The sequence below is a fragment of the Plectropomus leopardus genome, chromosome 15 (genome assembly GCF_026936395.1).
Source record: "Plectropomus leopardus strain MGB_pleo_1.0 chromosome 15, ASM2693639v1, whole genome shotgun sequence".
Lineage (NCBI taxonomy): Eukaryota > Metazoa > Chordata > Actinopteri > Perciformes > Serranidae > Plectropomus > Plectropomus leopardus.
The window spans coordinates 559,027-578,505 of record NC_142190.1 but is presented as its reverse complement, the minus strand read 5'-3'; the positions used below and the strand labels follow the sequence as shown (position 1 = coordinate 578,505).

The following is a 19,479-nucleotide window of genomic DNA, read 5'->3' as shown; positions in this document are numbered from 1 at the left end:
TACTTACAAGGAATTCGCTTTGATTTTTTGTGCAAATATTAAACATACAATAAACATCTTAAATAAGAATAATAATTAAACAGGCAAAGCACTGCAATATTCAAAAACTTAAATATCAGATAGAGAAGTGTACTGTAAAAATATGGCAGAGGTAACCTAAAAAGTACAATAACATGATAAATATGCACATTTTAGCTGTTTCAGAATAAGAAAGCTGAACAGTTTTGTGCAGAGATGTTCAAAAGTTCACAGGAGAGCAAATGTGCAAATTGAGCGTATGTGACGATAGTGCGACTCTTTTACATGTTTAGGTGTATAATACTTTAAAAATGTGTCCGTGTGCATGCAGCAGAATGAGTTTTTACGTCCTGGTATGTTTATTGTATATTATGCGCCAAACATTGAGGCAAATCACTTGGTAATAAATGTTAGTGTGATTCTGATGAGCTGACATTAACCATGAAAGTAAATCAAGTGTAAGAATCCAAATTAAACCCGGCAGAGGTCTGTTTCAGGCTCTTTGTTGCAAAGCTCGAACCAGCTGATGAAAGATCCTGATCAGGTTTGATATCAGTGCTGACTGAATGTCTGTGATCCTCTGCAGGATGGAGAATGAAACTTTCAACATGGATATAATATCCATTGAAGGGTTAAAGGTCAGCCCCCAGTCCTCTGTCCCCGTCTTCGTCCTCCTCCTCCTCATCTACGTCTTCATCATGGTGTCCAACCTCGGCCTGGTGGTCCTGATCTTCATGGAGAGGAGCCTCCAGCAGCCCATGTACCTGCTCTTCTGCAATATGAGCATTAACGATGCGTTCGGAGCGACGACCATCATCCCTCGCTTACTGAGCGACATTTTGGTTCCCATGACGCAGCGCTACGTTTACTACATTGACTGCGTCGTTCAGGCGTTCTGCGCCCACTTTATCGCCGGCACCTCTCACACGGTCCTCATGATCATGGCCTTCGACCGCTACGTGGCCATCTGCAACCCCCTGCGGTACGCCACCATCATAACTACCAGGATGCTGGTGAAGCTGTCGGTGGGCGCATGGGTGGCACCCCTCGTCATTGTCGCCGTCCTCATGGGTCTCACCATCCGCCTGTCGCGCTGCAGGCGTGCTATATTTAACCCTTTCTGCGACAACGCCTCCTTGTTCAAGCTGTCCTGTGAAAATCTCCTCATTAACCACATCTACGGCCTTGGCGTCGCCGTGGTCATCCTGGGCTCCTCCCTCGCCAGCCTCACGCTCACCTACCTGAGGATCGCCGCGCTGCTTTTTAACAACAAGAACCAGGTGCTGAACAGCCGGGCGCTGCAGACCTGCGCCACCCACCTGGCTGTGTACATCATCATGTTGGTGGCGTGCTTCATGCCCTTGATCTTTCACCGCCGGATTGAGTGGGCGGAAAACGGGAAAGTGGCGTCCGTCCTATTCTACGTCATCCCCCCGGCCCTGAACCCCGTCATCTATGGGCTGCAGTGTAATGAGCTCCGACAGAAGATCATCAGCGTGTTTCACAAGAACAAAACCACCGAAGTTCAAAAAGGTTTCCATAAATAATGCCTGAATCTGCAACACGTCTTAATAAAAGTCTCATCAGCCGAGGACGTCGAGTTTGATGCACAATTTTCCTCAACGTGAACAATTTTAGGAGAATGATATCCTATGAATGATGTAATTAATGTAAAGCTGAATCCTCAAAGTAAAGTTACGGAATTACTGTAAAGTTGAATCCTTAATGTAGAGTTACATAATTAATGTCACAAAGAACGAGTAGCAACATGATATATGGTGCGCTAGGGCGCCTATAGAGCAGATGGACCCAACAAACACAGACTTTCATGCAGGAGTCTGGTGTTCTCTTCCCGTTTGAATGTGATGTTTTATTTCTCCGCCTCACCGTGTGCCTCCTTCCTCTAATCCTAACCTCTGTGCCAGCAAGTGTATTTGTTGGCGTCCCGCCGTTGGTCGCCTTGTGCTGTTGTTGCCTAAACATAACCACGTGCAGCAGCATCACGCCTTGTGCTCGTGTCACGGTAGCAGCATCTTGGAACGTCAACCGCAGACGCAGAAGTATACCTAGAGCGTAACATGCAGACACAGAAGGATACCTAGAGCGTAACATGCAGACGCAGAAGTCTGCTGACAAACACGGCGAGTTGCACCGGCTCGCTGGAATTGATCCCTGGTGTAAAATATAACCAGTATTATAGTAAATTAGCCAAAAAACTGTGTAAATCAAAGCCTCACATCCACTTTAATACATTTATTATTATTTATGGGCGTCTTTCGTTACACTCAGAGTCACCTTACAGAACCTTCCTTTGTTTTTTTTTCTTTTTTTCTACTTTTTGATTTTTTTTTATTTGTAAATCATTTTGTAATTAATTTGACCTTTTATTCTTTAAGTAATCCTTTAAATCTGTATCCATTAATATGTTTTGTATTGTCACTCTGTAAAGCCCTGAATATTCTGTGTATTAAATATGCTGCACAAATAAAGCTGCCGTTTCTTTCCTAGAACAACAAAATGCCTCTCAACCCGACTCAAAGGCTACCACAAGGATGAGTGTGTGACAGAAGGTCTTTAATTCAGAGAAAAACATGCAGGAAGCAGCAGTTTAAAACATGTTTGTGTCTGTGGAGAATAAAACACGGAGAAAACAGGTGTATGATGAGACAGGCTGCAGGTGTTTGCAGAGCGAGCAGCTGCAGCTCGTGAAACTAAAGACCTGCACAAAGCTCAGAGACACAGAGAGGCTGCAGCAGGGAATCCTGTCAGGAATCACAGGAAATTATGGACTCGAGTGACAAAAAAATACCTAAAAACTAAACCCCTAACTAAACTAAACTAAACTAAGCCCCGTCCCTAATGAACAGGAATAGCTGAATAAGCTGAATAACTGTTAGTTAACGCTGATAAATCTGCAGACTCTCTGTAGCTCTCTGACTGCAGACTGAGGGCGAACTGAGCTGAGACTTTAATTAGCTGTAATTTGGCAGCTGGAGGCCTGAATGTGTTCAGAGTGACACAGACTGAAGCTGTGGATCAAAAACGCTGAACACATGAAGGTGAGACGCGTTTGATAAAGAAAAACAAGCATTTATTTCATCATAGTTCTCCCATGAGAAGTAACTGCAGATTAACAGATTTTAATAAAATTATCTTTCATCACACAAAAATCTAATTTTCAAAAATATGCATCATTTTTTATTTTCTACTTTAACTGACTTATTTTTTTGACCAACATCCAGTCCTATTCATGAATATCAAAAATTCATTAATTTTCAGAATTTTAATGCAAACAAACAGCAGAAAATTCAGTTCTAAGAGATGAGTTTTAAAACGATTATTGTCGTCCAGGGCTGCACAGTTATGGGCAATATGATAATCAGGATTATTTTAATCAAGATTGAGATCAGGATTATTTATTGGGACAAAATATTTTTATTGCACTTTGACATTTAAATTACCTTCATGACTTTGTGTTGTGCTTCATTCCTGCTAAAGAACAAATCTTTTTAACATGACACACATGAAACGTACAGATATGACGTATCTGTTCCAACGTTTTCTCCCGGAGACTGAGCACGTCTTTTCTGAACACAGCACAGTCTTTAATGGACAAATGGACGTGACGCAGGGTTTCCGTACCGCTCAGGTCACCGTGTTGACGTCCTTTGTGGGAATCACAGCAGGCGGTCTGATCCGGCTCACAGTCCTCCTGATGGCCTCTCGCAGGTCTTTGTTCCTCAGACTGTAGATCATCGGGTTCAGGAGCGGTGTCAGAGCGGAGAACAGCACGGACACGATGACGCGATCCTTAAACAGAATCAGATTTAGATTCATTGAACACTCAGGATATCTGGTGTTTCTCCCCCACATGAAGCAGATCCCGATGATGATACACTTTGAATCAGTCTGCAGTACAGTTACTCTAAAATATGTCAAATTTCTGTGAAATATGCCAACCTGTTCTAGTTTACAACTCGTCAAATGCCATCGCCTGGACATTGATTTCTGCGTCAGACACCGAGGTGAAACCACACGGGTTATTTTCAGGCTGCCGAAATGGGCGATGAATCCACCCATGTGGGCGAGTGGCATGAGGCCAATATGGACCCAACATGTTCTCATCCCAACTCGTCACAGTAGCCACTCTGTCAGCGACCTTCTGCGTCTGCTGATGACGTTTTAGGTCACCTTCTGTATCAGCTGTTTACACTCAGGGATGCCGTTACCATGTCAACAAACGCACGTGGTGGGATGACGCTGTTATGTTTACACAACAGCACATAGCAATCAATGCCGACCATCACGATGGTTAAGGTTAGGCAACAAAATCACGGATGGTTCGGTAAAAGAGGCACATGGTAAGGTGTAGAAGCTGAAGCTGTCCTTCAGCGTCACATGTGCACGGGCCATCCGTCCGTCCACCAGCGTATAAGAAAAATGTTTCTGTCTGATGTTGTACAGACAGACTAGCAAAGCAGGTCAGCAGGTCTTACCAGCCGCATTCCAGTCGGACCCAGAAGGTGACTTTTGGTGTCACGCCTGAACGCCCAAAGCACTAACAGAGTGGGCTATTTGACGAGTTCAGAGAGAGCGCCGGCTGAACAATCCCGTATAGGGACCATTTTTTAGCCCATGTGAAATTAAAGCAAAGGAAAAGGTAAATATTGAGACCTAATGATTCGTCTTGTACCTCTGGTGAAAACTTTCCCACCCGGTAGGAGATGAAAACACACGAGGCCGAGCCAAAAGAGATGGTCACCACGGTCAGGTGGGCAGCGCACGTCCCGAAGGCCTTCAGCCTCTGAGCCACGCCCATCCTCGACACTGAAACTCCAATCAGGATGTAGGAAGTGAGGATGAGGACTCCTGTTGTCAGCAGGGCCAGTATGGCGAAAGAAATGGACACAATGTTATGTATGGTGGTGTCACCACACGCCAGGCGCCTCACGGCTGACAGGTCGCACCAACCATTCCTCACTACATTGGGGCCGCAGTAAACCTGCCGCCAGCTCATGGAAGTGGCCGGCAGCGTGCAGAAGGCGGCAAAACTCCAGGCTCCTGCAACGAGGAGCAGCCGGACGGGCCGAGTCATGACGGCGGTGTAGCGCAGAGGGTCGCAGATGGCCACGTAGCGGTCGTACGCCATGACAGTCAGGATAGCGTAGGCAGTAACTCCCAACTGAACAAAAAAATGCATCTGGAAGAAACAGCCGGGGACGGAGATGGTGTTCACATCCGTCAGGAGGCCGGAGAGCATTTTGGGGATGGTGGTGGTGGTGAAGAGGATGTCCACGAAGGAGAGGTTGTAGAGGAAGAAGAACATCGGAGAGTTTAGCTTCGAATCAGTCAAAGCCTGCAGGAGAAACACAGCCGCAGCAATTACGATGTTAAATATTTCATGTCAGTCAGATTGAAAATTACGTTTTATAAACTTGGTGGAGGGTTTTATTTTGTACCACTAAGATGATCATGCTGTTTCCTCCCAGGATGATGATGTAACCCAGAAGCAGGATGACAAAAAGGATCATCCTTTTCTCGCCGAGGCTGGCGAGGCCCTGAATGATGAAGAAGGTGACGCCATCAGACTCCCAGGTGCCGTTAACAGAGCCTCTCTGATTGGTCGACAGCGGCAGGTGTGAATCTGGAGTGATGTCAGAGAGTATTATTTAAGACGTGTTGCATTTAAGTAAGACACTGCTTCTACTAATACCACTTGAATTACATTTTTTATAAACAAAATGATAAAATGTTGCGGTGCAGGACTGCCGACGACGTCCTGCCGACGACTTCCCTACAATCAACCCGCACTGTACAATATATGAGAACTTCTGTAAACTGAACCAGAGGGCGAAACTTTCCATTTACCAGTCAATCTCTCTGAAAATCTGAAGTTTCTATCAATTAGAAGAAACAAGTTAATTCACTCGAAATGTTTAAGTTGCATCAATTTCACAAAATTAAGTGAATACAACTTGACTTAACTCAATAATTAGATGTAAAATAAATACAAATCAAACTAAGAGTTATATTTGGTGAACTGGATCAAGGCATTCAGTTCACTCGTTTTTTTAAGTAAGATAAGCTTAAGTTTAAACTATAGTAATATAAATATAACTGTAATGATAATGATCTTTATTTATGTAGCACCATTCAAGCTTAAGCATAAAGTGCTTCCCAATTAGTATAAATAATTTAAAAAATACTTAAAAAATCATTTAAATCCATAAAACACGTTAAGGATCTGTATGTGACAGAGCACACAGACGATCTGCAGAGAATTCACCACAAATCTGAAGCTGCTGCGTTCATCCTGGAGTCCAACACATCCAACACCTCAAAACCTGCCGCCTCCACTCTGAATCATTCATTTTCTGTATTAAATATAACAAAATAAAAGCCAGGATGTAGCTAACAGCTACGACACTGTACATTCAGAGCATTTAATTTCGAGCCTTCGTGCAAAATAAATAAAGCTGGAAAAAAAACAAGAACTGAGACGAATGACGGCAAAAAACACAATGAAGCTCTGAAAAAAAGATTTTACAGATCACAAATTTAAACTAACTACTAACTTTAACATAATTTCTAGACATTATCGTCTATGAAACAACATTTCTTTCCTCCCGTTTTGAACTGAAAACACATTTCTGTTAAATCTGATCACACATCCTGAAAACATAAAAGCGCATGACGAGCAGCTGAAGAGGAGCAGCAGAGAAACACTCACAGACCTCGAGGGCTTTCAGCTGAAATATCAAGCGGGAAAAGCTCCATCTGTCCTCAGAGGACACACACACGGATCAGCGGACGGAGGACAAACGCACAGCGACAGCAGAAAAACTCATCTGCAAAAAGAAGAGCTTCGGATGTGACTCCGTCTGCACAGAATTTAACGCAAGTTACTAAATCAAAAAATGAAAAAATATTCATATGTTTAGAAAAATCAACCCTTTAAAACCTGAGCAAATGATTTTGAATTCTTTTAAAAACATATGAAGAAGGTAACGAGCAACTCAGCTAGACAGAGCCAAAATAAACGCAAGACGTTTGTTTAAAATTAGAAAATAAAAAAACCTGAGAAGAAGCAAAAACACTTATTTCTAAAGCTAATTTCTTAAATTTGTAAGACATTTCTTGCCAAGTTGCTAAATGTCTTTTTCACTGAATCAGGTTTCAAAGAGTTAATAAAGCTTCACACCTGCACACCATAAAACATATCTTTTTCCATATCTGCCTTTTCAAAAACAGCAACAAAAAAGAGAAATTCATACCTGAATATGTGAATCTTTGCTCCGCTCCGTCTAGTTCATCCACATTTTGTATTTTCAGGAGCGTCTGAGCGTTTTTCTGATGACAGTGGAGTTTATTTTGAGACCAAACAACGTTAATTACACAAAGTCACATCATTAAAAATATAAATTGTACACAGGGCCGCAGGAGAATACCAGAGGGACTTTCCTCTGTGGTTATAAACGAGCATTAATCTCCTAATTAAAGATTCATCAAAGAAACTCACTTTAGCGGCTGCTGTTTGTGTGTCTTTGTGCTTCTGTTTAACTTGTTTCTGTAAAGTTGAACTCAAACAGTTTGACAGTCTGAGTCTCAACATTTCATCGAAGTTTCAGTTTGTTTGCAGTTAAACAGTCAAATAAATGAACTCATATGTGCAGAAACAGATGACAAAAAGATGAGAAGATGACAAACGCTTTCAATAACGCAGAGTGAGGTAAATTCCAAAAGTCCAAATCAATGAAAAGAGACAGAGGCATCATCTTTTCACAGTTATCTCACTGCGTTCTGCGTCTTGATGGCGTTGGCCCTTCTCAGCCGCCGTAGTTCAGCCTCTCAAAAACAACGTCTCACTGCAGGCCCAATCACTTAGCCTACATTTCCCATCATGCCTAGTGTTAGACTGAGTGCTTTTTAGTTGTTTTTTTCTGTGTTTGTCAGTGTTCATGATGAGTCTGTTCAGAATATGCTGGTTCATGCTGCTTTTTGTCATCTGGTCATTTTCATTTAACACCATCAGCGAGTCGGCCGTTACGTTTCACAAGCTGAGCTGTAATTTAATCTCACTGTGGACGGTTTTTTACATCGAGTTTTCAGTGAACTATGTTACTACCCTGAAATCCTCCTCGTCACCCATCTGATGAACACTTCTGGATCTTTTTGAGTGCAGTGGTTAAGGAGTGGAGCAGTGAACTTTTGAGTGATGTGCTATCATGCTGATTTTGAGTCCTAAATGTCTTGTCGAGCAAACTGATTGATTGGTTGGAACTTCTTGTTGTATAATCGGGGTTTGAAATATGTCCACTTGCCACCATGGTGAGCTTATCCCAAAATCTACCAGCCAATCAAAGGATGACTTGTGATTTTGGCTGGTGAATGAAGCTAATCCAGGATTCATTTACATGCAGCTGGTGCTAACTGCTAACCCTGGATACAAAACAGTCGTCACATGTTGCCGCTTTGTCAGGACTCCTGCGGCTACATGTTACGCTCTAGTTATCTTGTGTTTGATTTTATTTGTGCTCATTCAAAGAAAATGAAGGACTGAATGACTTTAAAACAGTTCAGTTATTTTTTAATGAAGGTTTCTTTTTTCTCCTGAAGCAAAATAACAAGAACAAAATGAACAAACATCGGCTCAAAATTTCACAATCGGTGCATCTGGACTAATTTATCATTTTCCAGGATCAGAATGATGGCATAACTCTCTTCAGGTGGAACATGTTTGACAGACACTTGTGTATTTCCTGTGACTGCAGGCCGTAGATGACGGGGTTCAGGCTGCCGGGGACGACGTTGAAGAGGATGGCTGAAATCTTGCGGTACTCTGCGTACTGCGGGAAGCGGTGGAGGGTGATGATGATCAGCCCGCTGACGAGCATGATCAGGTAGAGGCACAGGTGAGTGCTGCAGGTCTTCAGGGCCTTCCTGTTCAGGGACTTGCTCTTACTGGTCAGACAGGCGGCGGTGATCTTGGAGTAGGTGACGACGATGCTGCCGATGGAGGACGAGAACAGCACAACGGTGAAGGTGAGGCCGTAGATGTTGTTGATGAACACGTTCTCGCAGGAGAGCTTGAACAGTGATGCGTTGTCGCAGTACGGGTTTGTGATCAGAGTCCTGCAACGGTTCAGCCGGATGGTCAGACCAAGCAGAACCGCCACCAGAACAAACGCCACTCCCCACGCCGACACCGTCAGCCTGATCACCATCCTGTTGGTCATGATGGAGGCGTAGTGCAGCGGGTTGCAGATGGCCACGTATCTGTCAAACGCCATGATCATGAGCACCGTGTGAGCGTTGGTGCCGAACATGTGCGTGGTGAACGCCTGCATCACACACTCGTAGTAGTGAATGAGGCGCTCGGACGGCGGCACCAGGATGTCGGCGAGCACCCGAGGAACCAGCAGGGAGTTTCCCATGACGTCGTTGACCGACAGGTTACAGAAGAGGAGATACATCGGCTGCTGGAGGCTCCGCTCCGTCCAGATCAGGATCAGAATGCCCACGTTGGCGGTCAGGATGAAGACGTACGCCGAGAGCAGGAAAAAGAAGACGGGGTACTTGTTCGTCTTGTTGACCCTTAACCCCTCCAGCTGGAGAGTCAGGCTGTTGTACGTCAAGTTTTCCATCTGAGCCGTGCAGAAATAAAACGAGAGAGAGAGAGTACGGGATAAACTTAATAACGCACAAACTGATGTTTAAATTCTGCAACCAAAGAAAAATATATCAGAAATCTGATATGAATCTTGTTGCTTTTCAACCTTTCAATCTCAACAGTTTATGAAAAAGACCAACACTCAAAAACTGTGATAAAAATATGAAAAAATTATATTATATTAATAGTTTATAATACAGAAATACCAAAATACAGTTTTAGAATGACAAAACAACATTTTTGCAGGTTGTGCAGAAAAAGTGATGTGCAAAAGTTTCCTGTGAGACAGTAATATACAGTAATATACAGAAATTACATTAAAATGGGTCATTTACAAAAGATGACAAATATGTTAAAACTCACTGTTTTAAAATGACAAAATTGTCATTTTTTTGCAGGATGTGCAAAAGTTTAGTGCATAATAATAGATTGACAAACTTTGAATCTTTGCAAGATGTGCAAAAATGTTAATATGTAAAAGTTAAGCAATTTAATTTTATGAGCCAAAATAGAAAACAAAAACAAAAATAAAATATAAAAACATACTATATAGAATAAAAGAATATCTTATAGCTTTTTTTTTACAATGTAAAGATAGAATGCAAAAATATTGATATTCCCTCTGAATCATTATTAACAGTGTGCAAAATTTCACTCCATATAACAATATTATATTCTTAGTTATTATATTAAACAAAAAATACAGTTAATTTTAAAAAAAAAAAAGATAATTATGTGTAACGGAAGCTGTGTAATTTTTTCAGGAGGTGCAAAAATAAATCACAGAGGTGGCACTGAAGTGTACTCCATAAAGTTAACTGTAAATTACTGATGCATCAACAGAATTCATGTTGAAAGAAAAACAGCATAAACATGTTGAACAGCGCTTCAGCTCGGCGCCATCAGACGTTCACAATCAGCTGCAGAATCCAGATGCTCCAAAACAAACAGCTGAATAAACGGATCTTTGTACCTGTTTAAATCTGTGTGAACGTTCACCTTCTCATTTGATTCAGTTTACAATAAAACCTTGATAAGTTGCCTAGTTGCCCTCTAACAGTGTGTTTGCAGCTGAACTGAGCTGCATGAAGAAATCACTGAATGTAAAGTGAGAAAAGCATCAGTGCAGCGCTCCCCTGCAGGCCCTCTGCAAACAGTCCTGTCTGTTTTATCGGCGCGTCTCTTTCTGGGAAAACCTCCGACAAACATTATGTCATCGTAAACAAGCTTCAGCATGTTGTGTAACTCTCCGTAACGCCTCGTGTGGTGTTATTATTCAGCCTGACATGTTCTACTGTAACACAGTGAGCCCCCGAGAGCCTCAACACCAAATTATTGAACTGGAACATTTTTTAAATAGTCAAAATAGGACTCCGATTATAACATTTTTTTATTTTTTTATTTTAACACCAGTTTTTCCGGCAGGGGGAGCCCACGTTTCCAAGATGCAGAATCACAGTAATATTATAAAGAAATAAATGGAAAAATAAAAAAATGCAACGAAGCTGTACAATGACATTTACAGTATGTGTAATTCCTGGGAGAGGTACAAAGAGAATAGATTCAAAGGAACATTAAAAACAATAAAACCATCATCCCAACAACTCATAAAATCTGAATTCATACATATAAATTACATGTAGGGGGAGAGAAAAGCTGAGGCGTCCGTGCACGCTTTCATCATGAGTTTATATCCTCAGTTCCAAAAAGTTAGGACGCTGTGTTAAATGCAAATGAACACAGAATGCAGTGATTTTTAAATACTTTTTGACCAATATTTACTTGAATACAGTACAGAGACCAGATATTTCACTTTCAAACTAATAAACTTTATTGTTTTTTGTAAATATACACTCATTCTGAATTTGATGCTGTAACATGTTTCAAAAGAAGTTGGGACAGAAGTAACAAAAACTGGCCTTTACAGAGAATATAATGTGGATTTCAAGCCATTTTTATTTTTTTTCAGACGGCGGCACCATCCCCTGGGGTTCACGCTGTGTTATTATGCCTGGTAAAGTGGTCAAGCAACAGAATTTGGACAAACTACATAATTCAAAGTAGGGTGGGAGCCAGAGCCTTCAATTACCACGCTCCTCTTTTGTGGAACCATCTTCCAGTTTGGTTCAAGGAGGCTTGAACTCTTTGATAGAGCTTTTAGTTAGGGCTGGCTCAGGCTCGCCTTGAACCAGCCCCTAGTTAGGCTGACGTAGGCTGAGTCTTTCTGTGATACACTGAGTTTCTTTCTCCTTCTCTCTCCCACTCTCTTCCTGCATTTAAGAGTTTGGACTGTCTTCTTTAATAAATCTCATAGCTAGGGCTGGCTCAGGTTTGCCTTAGACCAGCCCTTAGTGAGGCTTATATAGGCCTACTCTGCCGGCAGATTTCTAAGGATACACTGAGCTCTTGTCTCCTTGTGTCTTGCCACATTTAAGAGTAGAGTTGAGACTTTCTTTTTTGATAAGGTTTATGGTTAGGGCTGGCTCAGGCTTGTCTTGGACCAGCCCCCAGTGAGGCTAATATAGGCTTAGTCTGCTGGCGGACCTCCTATGATACGCCGAGCTCCTCTCTCTCTCCTCGTCTGCAAACATTCATGTCCTGTTACTGAATATCAATAACTCGGCTACTTCTCCGGAGCCTCTTTACTCCTTTGTCTTGCAATTATTATTATTGTTTTTGCAATATCTCTCTATCTCCTCCCGCTCTCTCTATGTATTGTTTAGTCATATGGCTTATATCTCACGGTATTGTGCTCCTGTCCCGTAAAGCATGACATATGTTTACATGTTCTATTGAAAATGGTAACAAGTCCGCTGCCTAATTGCTTTTCCAGTTTTTGCTTGTGCCATATTTCAGGAAAACAGTGTCAGCCCTGTGATAGACAGGTAACCTGTCCAGTGTGCACCCTGATTCTCACCTATAGTGCCTTGCTAAAGGCGTTCTTCCTGTATTGCTGTGTTACAATTTGTAATTTAAATGGTTTTTTTTGTAAAAGACCCTCTACAACATACACAAAAAACATGAAATCAAAAGAAAAAAGTTCTCAAAGATAAAAAAACAAACAAATAAAACTTAAAATTGGTGTATGCATATGTAGGTTTCAAATGGTTGACAAAAGAAGCATTTTAACTTACATTTCATTATTTTTCACAATGCGTAAATGCTTTGTCTTTCAAATCTCAGAATAAGGGCAGAACTGGTTTGGATCGGAATAATTTTGACAAGGATTTGCAGATTTCTGCAGACTGCACGCCATAGATGATGGGGTTTAGGCTTCCAGGGATGATATGAAACAGGATGGCACAAAGTTTCCTGTAGTCTGAGTACTGAGGGAAGCGATGCAGAATAATGACAATAAATCCACTGATGAGCATAATCAGATACACAACCAGGTGAGTGCTGCAGGTCTTCAGAGCTTTGCTGTTCAAAGACTTGTTCTTACTGGTGAGACAGACGACTGTGATCTTAGTGTAGGTGAGGACCATCGAGCCGATAGAAGCTGTGAACAGGACGACGGTGAAGGTGAGGCCGTAAACATTATTAATAAACGCACTCTCATTGGACAGTTTAAACAGCGAGGCGTTGTCACAGAAAGGGTTTGTGATCAGAGTCCTGCACCGGTTCAGCCGTATGGTCAAACCCAGCAGAATCCCGACACAAACAAACGCCACTCCCCAGGCGGACGCCGTCAGCTTGATGAGCGTCTTGTTGGTCATTATTGAAGGGTAACGCAGCGGGTCACAGATGGCCACGTATCTGTCAAACGCCATAATCATGAGCACGGTGTGGGACGTGGTGCCGAACATGTGCGTGCTAAAAGCTTGGACCAAACATTCGTAATAACTGATGAGGCGCTCGGAGGGAGGCCTCAACATGTCAATCAGCAGACGAGGAACCATGATCGAGTTTCCGACTATGTCATTGACCGGCAGGTTGCAGAAGAGGAGATACATGGGCTGATGGAGGTTTTTGTCAATAAAAACCAGAACAGCAATGCCTGCGTTGATAAGCATTATGATAATGTAGGAGAAAAAGAAGAAGAGAAAGAGAGGGTGGACAGAGTCCTCTGAGACGTTCAGCCCCTCCAGCCGGAGAGTGAAGCTGTTGTAGGTGCAGTTTTCCATCAGCCTGAAACAAGAAATGTCTGATACACTCAAAGACTTCATAGCTAAAAAAAAACCAAACAGGATAATATATACCAAATAATGACGTTCAACAAAAGATGAAAGCCAGAAAAACACTGTTAGGAAAAGACTTTGTTATCCAAAATCCTGCTGTCATACCTGCTGTGAGTCTTCTGCCTCTCCGTCTGTCGGCTGACGGATCATCTACCAAAGAAGACCTTCTCTTCCACTGCAGTTTTATATAGTCGTAGTTTTACTGTCAGGGGAGCCATAAACACAGATGATTTAAGATGCAACATTATGTAATCGTGGTGGATCGATGCTTTCACATCAGGTAGACGGACACACCTTTTGAACGATGTGAAAAACAGCAGGATGGAAAAACAAAAAATGCACAATGACATGTTGCTACGGTGGAATCGTTTGTTTACAAAGAATAATACTAAATAAACTCGATAAAATGATTTCCCCTCTTTTATTTTATGGATGTATTCCAGTAAAGTCCAATAATCACATGTGCATGAGACAATTTATTTTCCATCAGTAAGATGACAGATTAAATCTAATTTTTGAGTTTAATTAAAATGTATCTGTATTTGCTGAATTTTGTGAAGTTGTTACAACTTAAAAATGACATGTAGAATTACCTTGTTCTTTCTCAAGTGTTTGCAACTTCAGGAAATCAAGTAAATCTGACTTAAGTTGATCATGACTAAGAGGATTTTACCAATAATAAAGTTCAGAGATCTGCCAGTCCTGTTTCGTTAACATGTTTAAGAAAATACAAATATGACTGACTAGTTTGCAACTAGCCAAATACAGATATATCGTTAAAACTAAAAATTAAACTTTTTTCTTTTTTCTTAGATTTTAGGACATTTTTAAGATTTAAGGACGTTTCTAGGATTTTCAGAAATTTCTCAGATTTTAGGACATTTTTTTGGATTTTTGCAATATTTCTCAGAATTTAGGATGTTTCTAGATTTTAGGATATGTGACTTGAATTTTGGTATATTTCAATGATTTTGGGACATTAGGGTCTTAATATCGGGGGTGTGGGGGATCCTCCTCTGGCTCTTTTTTTTTGATCAACAAGCTCTATTATGATGCTGTTTTATGTCTCTGACACCTTATGGAGACTAAAAGGACAAAAACTGTTCACAGAGTCAATCACTTTAATTTTCCACTTTATTTTTAATTAGACTGCTAACATGGCCGGTGTAAAACATCAAACCAGCAATAGACTGACTGACCAGTCTGCGCCGTCAGACCCGGTTTGAACTGGTTTCACTGGCAGCATGGTGTCTTTGTTGGGTCAGGTGAGTGTGGAGTCCCTCAGGAACTCTGTTCAGGATGTGAAAGTACTTTTTTTTACTGTTTTATACCCAAATATTAGTCACATTTTAGAGATAACGTTAGCTAGTTAGCTGGATATAGTTAGCTTCGTGAACATATTTGATGCTAGCAGATATTTGTCCACGTCTTCTGTTAACAGAGCGTAAAAATCCTGTTTAGGGACTTAATGTAATCTACAGATGATAAATATGTGTGTGTATATTTTGATACTGCGCCAATTTGATGTAGTTTGTAAAAGTTTTGATGCTAATCGCGATTAGCATGCTAAAGACACTGAGCTGTCAGTGTGTTAGCAGATGTATCTTTGATCAACAGAGAGTAATTTCACCTGTTAGAGGACTTGATGTAATCCGCAGCAGGTAGATACGTGTGTGTGTGTGTGTGTGTGTGTGTGTGTGTGTGTGTGTATTTTAATAGCGTAACAGTTTGATTTAGTTCATAAAAGCTTTGATGCAAACCAGGATTAGCGTGTTAGCATGCTAACAGCATTAGCATTAGCAGTCGATGTTTCTGTGTACTTCGAGTGTGTTTGACGCCGTCAAAGTTAAAACCTCCGAATGATAAAGTTAATGAGCTGTTGGTTGATTTATTGTATTTACTTCTTAGACATGGAGAGGACCGTGATGTCTCTTGATGTCCTGCTGTCCTCCATATTTCCACCTCACACTTCAGGTAAGTTTTTATTTTTGCTCATAGAAAGGACAACCAAACTTAAATGGCTGTGTTTTATATTTATTTTATAGTTCATTTCAAAGAAAACCTGTCTTCCTTTCGTAAGGCAGGTTTTCTTTGAAAATAACCAGTAGGACTTTCACCCCGTTTATCACGTCCAGAAACTGTAAAATTACAAATTATCTGTTCATCCCGAGTCGTCACGTGTCGCTCTAGTTGCATCTTTAAATAATTACTGATGGTAGTGCCTTGTGATTGTTACGGTTTTACAAAAACATTATCCTATAAAGTATAAAAGGTAACAATTAGCCCTATAACTTATTTATTTGATTTATTTACATGAATATTTCAGCTCCCTGCTAGACAAACACAGCAAAGATAATACACTCTATTCCCAGTTCATATGGAGTACTCTAATACACTGTGATGTTTTTTGGGGGGGTTTCTCAGCTGATATAATAATAATAATAATAATAATAATAATAATAATAATATAAATACATTTCCCGCAGCTGATCATCACTACTGAAAAGAAAGAAAAACATTATATAAAGCAATACTATGCAGATATGCAAAAGCCACAAACTACATCAAAGTTCCTTTTTGTATTTCGACATTGAATCAGTTAACAAATTCAACTTCCATAATTGGGCTCCATGGTAATTTAACAAATACTGTCCTCTACATGTATGATGCATTTTTAGGAAAAGGTCATTTGTTTTTATATTTGGATAAAACTTGAGATTTATGGATTAAAAAAAAAACTTATCAAAGCTTTCTGTAATTTTGTTGTCATATACTTCATTTTTAATAAATTTGAAGAGCATTAATCTCAGAAATGGTTTGTACATTTTATTTCAAGAAAAGAGGAGAAGTTCAGCACAGAACTGTAACAAAATAGATAAGACAGTAAGTAAGGTATGGATATTATAACTGATATATCTATATATATTTTTAAAAGATGGATGCAATAAAGTGCATTTTCCTAATAATTCCTAGAAATTTGAAATAAGAAAACATCCAGAGAATTTATCTTTTAAAGCGAGCACTTTTAAAGACAAACACAAGAATATGTATTGGGGCATGCATGATGATAAATGTTTTTTGTGTTGATATCATTTTCTATACAAACGCCTAGAAACTACTTTTTTAATGATGGCAAAACCTTCTTGGACTTACAGCACTTTGACAAAAACTTATTTACCTCTTTGGACTGCAGGCCATAAATGATGGGGTTTAGACTTCCAGGAATGATGTGAAACAAAATGGTGCAGAGTTTTCTGTAGTCAGAGTACTGAGGGAAGCGGTGAAGTGTAATAATAGACATCCCATTAAACACCATAATCAGATACACAAGCAGGTGAGTGCTGCAGGTCTTCAGAGCTTTGCTGTTCAAAGACTTGTTCTTACTGGTGAGACAGACGACTGTGATCTTAGTGTAGGTGAGGACCATCGTGCCGATAGAAGCTGTGAACAGGACGACGGTGAAGGTGAGGCCGTAAACATTATTAATGAACACGCTCTCACAGGACAGTTTAAACAGCGAGGCGTTGTCACAGTAAGGGTTTGTGATCAGAGTCCTGCACCGGTTCAGCCGTATGGTCAAACCCAGCAGAATCCCGACCAAAACAAACGCCACTCCCCAGGCGGACGCCGTCAGCTTGATCACCATCCTGTTGGTCATTATTGAAGGGTAACGCAGCGGGTCACAGATGGCCACGTATCTGTCAAACGCCATAATCATGAGCACGGTGTGGGACGTGGTGCCGAACATGTGCGTGGTGAAAGCTTGGACCAAACATTCGTAATAACTGATGAGGCGCTCGGAGGGAGGCCTCAACATGTCAATCAGCAGACGAGGAACCATGATCGAGTTTCCGAGTATGTCATTAAATGTGAGGTTGCAGAAAAAGAGATACATGGGCTGATGGAGGCTCTTGTCCGTGAAAATCAGAACAGCAATGCCTGCATTCATAAGCATTATAAAGATGTAGGAGAAAAAGAAGAAGAGAAAGAGAGGGTGGACAGAGTCCTCTGAGACATTCAGCCCCTCCAGCTGGAGAGTGAAGCTGTTGTAGGTGAAATTTTCCATCAGCCTGAAACAAGAAAACAGTGATGTCGAAATCACAGGTAACGTTCAGGTGACAGAGATACATTTCTGCAGACAGCAGTGCTTTATACATAAACTAACAGAAACTCTGAGCTTTTCATAATCTTACCAGATAAAATGGTCAACAGTTATGCATTGCACATTTCTTTTTTTCTGAAGACAAGCGTAATTTCCTCCAATAAGCATGTTCCACGAATCATTTTTGTAATAATGAAAGCTGACGAAGATAATGTTATTACTTTTTTTTCAGATCAGAAATTATATAAAAAAGTAACGTGGAGAAACAGTTGCTTGTAGGTCAGTGATACCTTCCTTGAGGGCCTCTGGTTCCAGCTGTTGTTTCTCTCAGTTCTCTGTAATACCCACCAACCCTGGAAAAGATGCTCTTTGCGTGAGTGTTTTGTAGATGTGATTTTAACTTTAGGGAATTCGCCTGCCTTGGATAGTGTGTGATGCAACATTGAAGCAACTGGGACGGCCTTCACATCCAAGAGTGAGCAGAAAAACAGTTTGAGTCACCTTATTCAGTCATCGCTTCCACCATTACTTCATTCTGTATCTTCATTAACTAACACTGTGGTTGTTAGTTTCATGGTGTCCATGCTAAACAACACTAAAAGAACACCACAATATAGGTGAGGTTATTTGGCATATGGAAAGATAGGCAAAAAAATCTTGCAGTGAGTACAAAAACAGTTTAAGAATATTCACTCGTCTTGGAAAAATAAGGGACACTTCGCGGCCCCATGCCGGAGGGACACAAATCAAAAGGAGGGACTGCAGGCCTTCCCCTACCAAAATTTTGTGTGTCCAAAACTTTATTTCCTGCCTTCTGACAAAAAGTCTTTGGCTACTCTCACCATGAATGAAAAGGAGACAAAGAGTAAATTAGAGTAAATAGTTGCATCAGTTAGATAAAAAAATTGGATTGTAGACTTTTAAAATGTGGCATATTTGGAAGAAGCAAGACAGGCTCGCCCATATCCGGAGATCCTGAAGTTCAGCCTTTTATTTTAAGACACTTTCGTACATGGCGTACATTATAAGACCATACCGTGACTTAAAGTTTTAACTGGAAACATCAGAGACACACTTTAACTTAAATTTACGATACGTGAATTTTAAGACAGCACAACTTAACAGTCTAAACAGCAGTTTCTGAAGACTCCTTGGACATCTGTTTCAGTTAAATATAAATCAGTTAGACAGAGTGGGAACAACGCACAATGAGTGAATTTAGGGATCCAGTCCAAGGTTTATTAGACACAAATCAACTAAAATCAGTATTAAAAGAGAGGACCACAATCTTGTTACTTGATGTTAGACTACTATATTAATTCTTTATTTTACTGTCTTTACTTTGCATGTTATGGCACAATTGAAGGACCCAGACATCAAAAATTTCACTAAAATTAGTATTTCACCAGTAGATGCCTTATTCACACATTATTATGATACAAAGCTGGTTAAAAACTGCCAGGTATCCCTTTTTAAAAAAAGGCTGTTCACTCCTGATCCCAGTACAACCT

The 19,479-nt window shown here is 40.7% G+C and overlaps 5 protein-coding genes across 5 annotated transcripts; 1 reads left to right on the top strand and 4 right to left on the bottom strand.

Moving 5' to 3' along the window:
• Positions 1-374: 374 nt before the first annotated feature.
• Positions 375-1,565, top strand: LOC121952676 (olfactory receptor 52D1-like). The gene has a single exon (XM_042499477.2). It carries the CDS (start codon positions 585-587, stop codon positions 1,563-1,565), a length of 981 nt encoding a protein of 326 aa, XP_042355411.2. The 5' UTR covers positions 375-584.
• A 1,918-nt stretch (positions 1,566-3,483) lies between these two features.
• On the bottom strand, positions 3,484-5,478 carry or6at1 (odorant receptor, family 6, subfamily AT, member 1). The gene is made up of 2 exons (XM_088088845.1): positions 4,712-5,478; positions 3,484-3,828 (listed from the first exon to the last, which is right to left on the bottom strand). The coding sequence occupies exons 1-2, from the start codon at positions 5,342-5,344 to the stop codon at positions 3,664-3,666; spliced, it is 798 nt and encodes a 265-aa protein (XP_087944971.1). The 5' UTR covers positions 5,345-5,478; the 3' UTR covers positions 3,484-3,663.
• A 3,239-nt stretch (positions 5,479-8,717) lies between these two features.
• Positions 8,718-9,662, bottom strand: LOC121952276 (putative olfactory receptor 52L2). The gene has a single exon (XM_042498848.2). The coding sequence runs from the start codon at positions 9,660-9,662 to the stop codon at positions 8,718-8,720; it is 945 nt and encodes a 314-aa protein (XP_042354782.1).
• Positions 9,663-12,867: 3,205 nt separating this feature from the next.
• LOC121952614 (olfactory receptor 8G17-like) lies at positions 12,868-13,812 on the bottom strand. Its single transcript, XM_042499394.2, has one exon. It carries the CDS (start codon positions 13,810-13,812, stop codon positions 12,868-12,870), a length of 945 nt encoding a protein of 314 aa, XP_042355328.1.
• Positions 13,813-16,981: 3,169 nt separating this feature from the next.
• Positions 16,982-17,932, bottom strand: LOC121952672 (olfactory receptor 8G17-like). The gene has a single exon (XM_042499474.2). It carries the CDS (start codon positions 17,930-17,932, stop codon positions 16,982-16,984), a length of 951 nt encoding a protein of 316 aa, XP_042355408.2.
• Positions 17,933-19,479: the final 1,547 nt, after the last annotated feature.

Excerpts from the sequence above, each read along its gene's own strand:
- LOC121952676 (XM_042499477.2), top strand. The coding sequence starts at position 585 with ATGTCTGTGATCCTCTGCAGGATGGAGAATGAAACTTTCAACATGGAT.
- or6at1 (XM_088088845.1), bottom strand. The coding sequence starts at position 5,344 with ATGTTCTTCTTCCTCTACAACCTCTCCTTCGTGGACATCCTCTTCACC. Across the intron at positions 3,829-4,711 it reads TGGGAAAGTTTTCACCAGAG|GATCGCGTCATCGTGTCCGT; the intron begins GTACAAGACGAA and ends ATTCTGTTTAAG.
- LOC121952276 (XM_042498848.2), bottom strand. The coding sequence starts at position 9,662 with ATGGAAAACTTGACGTACAACAGCCTGACTCTCCAGCTGGAGGGGTTA.
- LOC121952614 (XM_042499394.2), bottom strand. The coding sequence starts at position 13,812 with ATGGAAAACTGCACCTACAACAGCTTCACTCTCCGGCTGGAGGGGCTG.
- LOC121952672 (XM_042499474.2), bottom strand. The coding sequence starts at position 17,932 with ATGGAAAATTTCACCTACAACAGCTTCACTCTCCAGCTGGAGGGGCTG.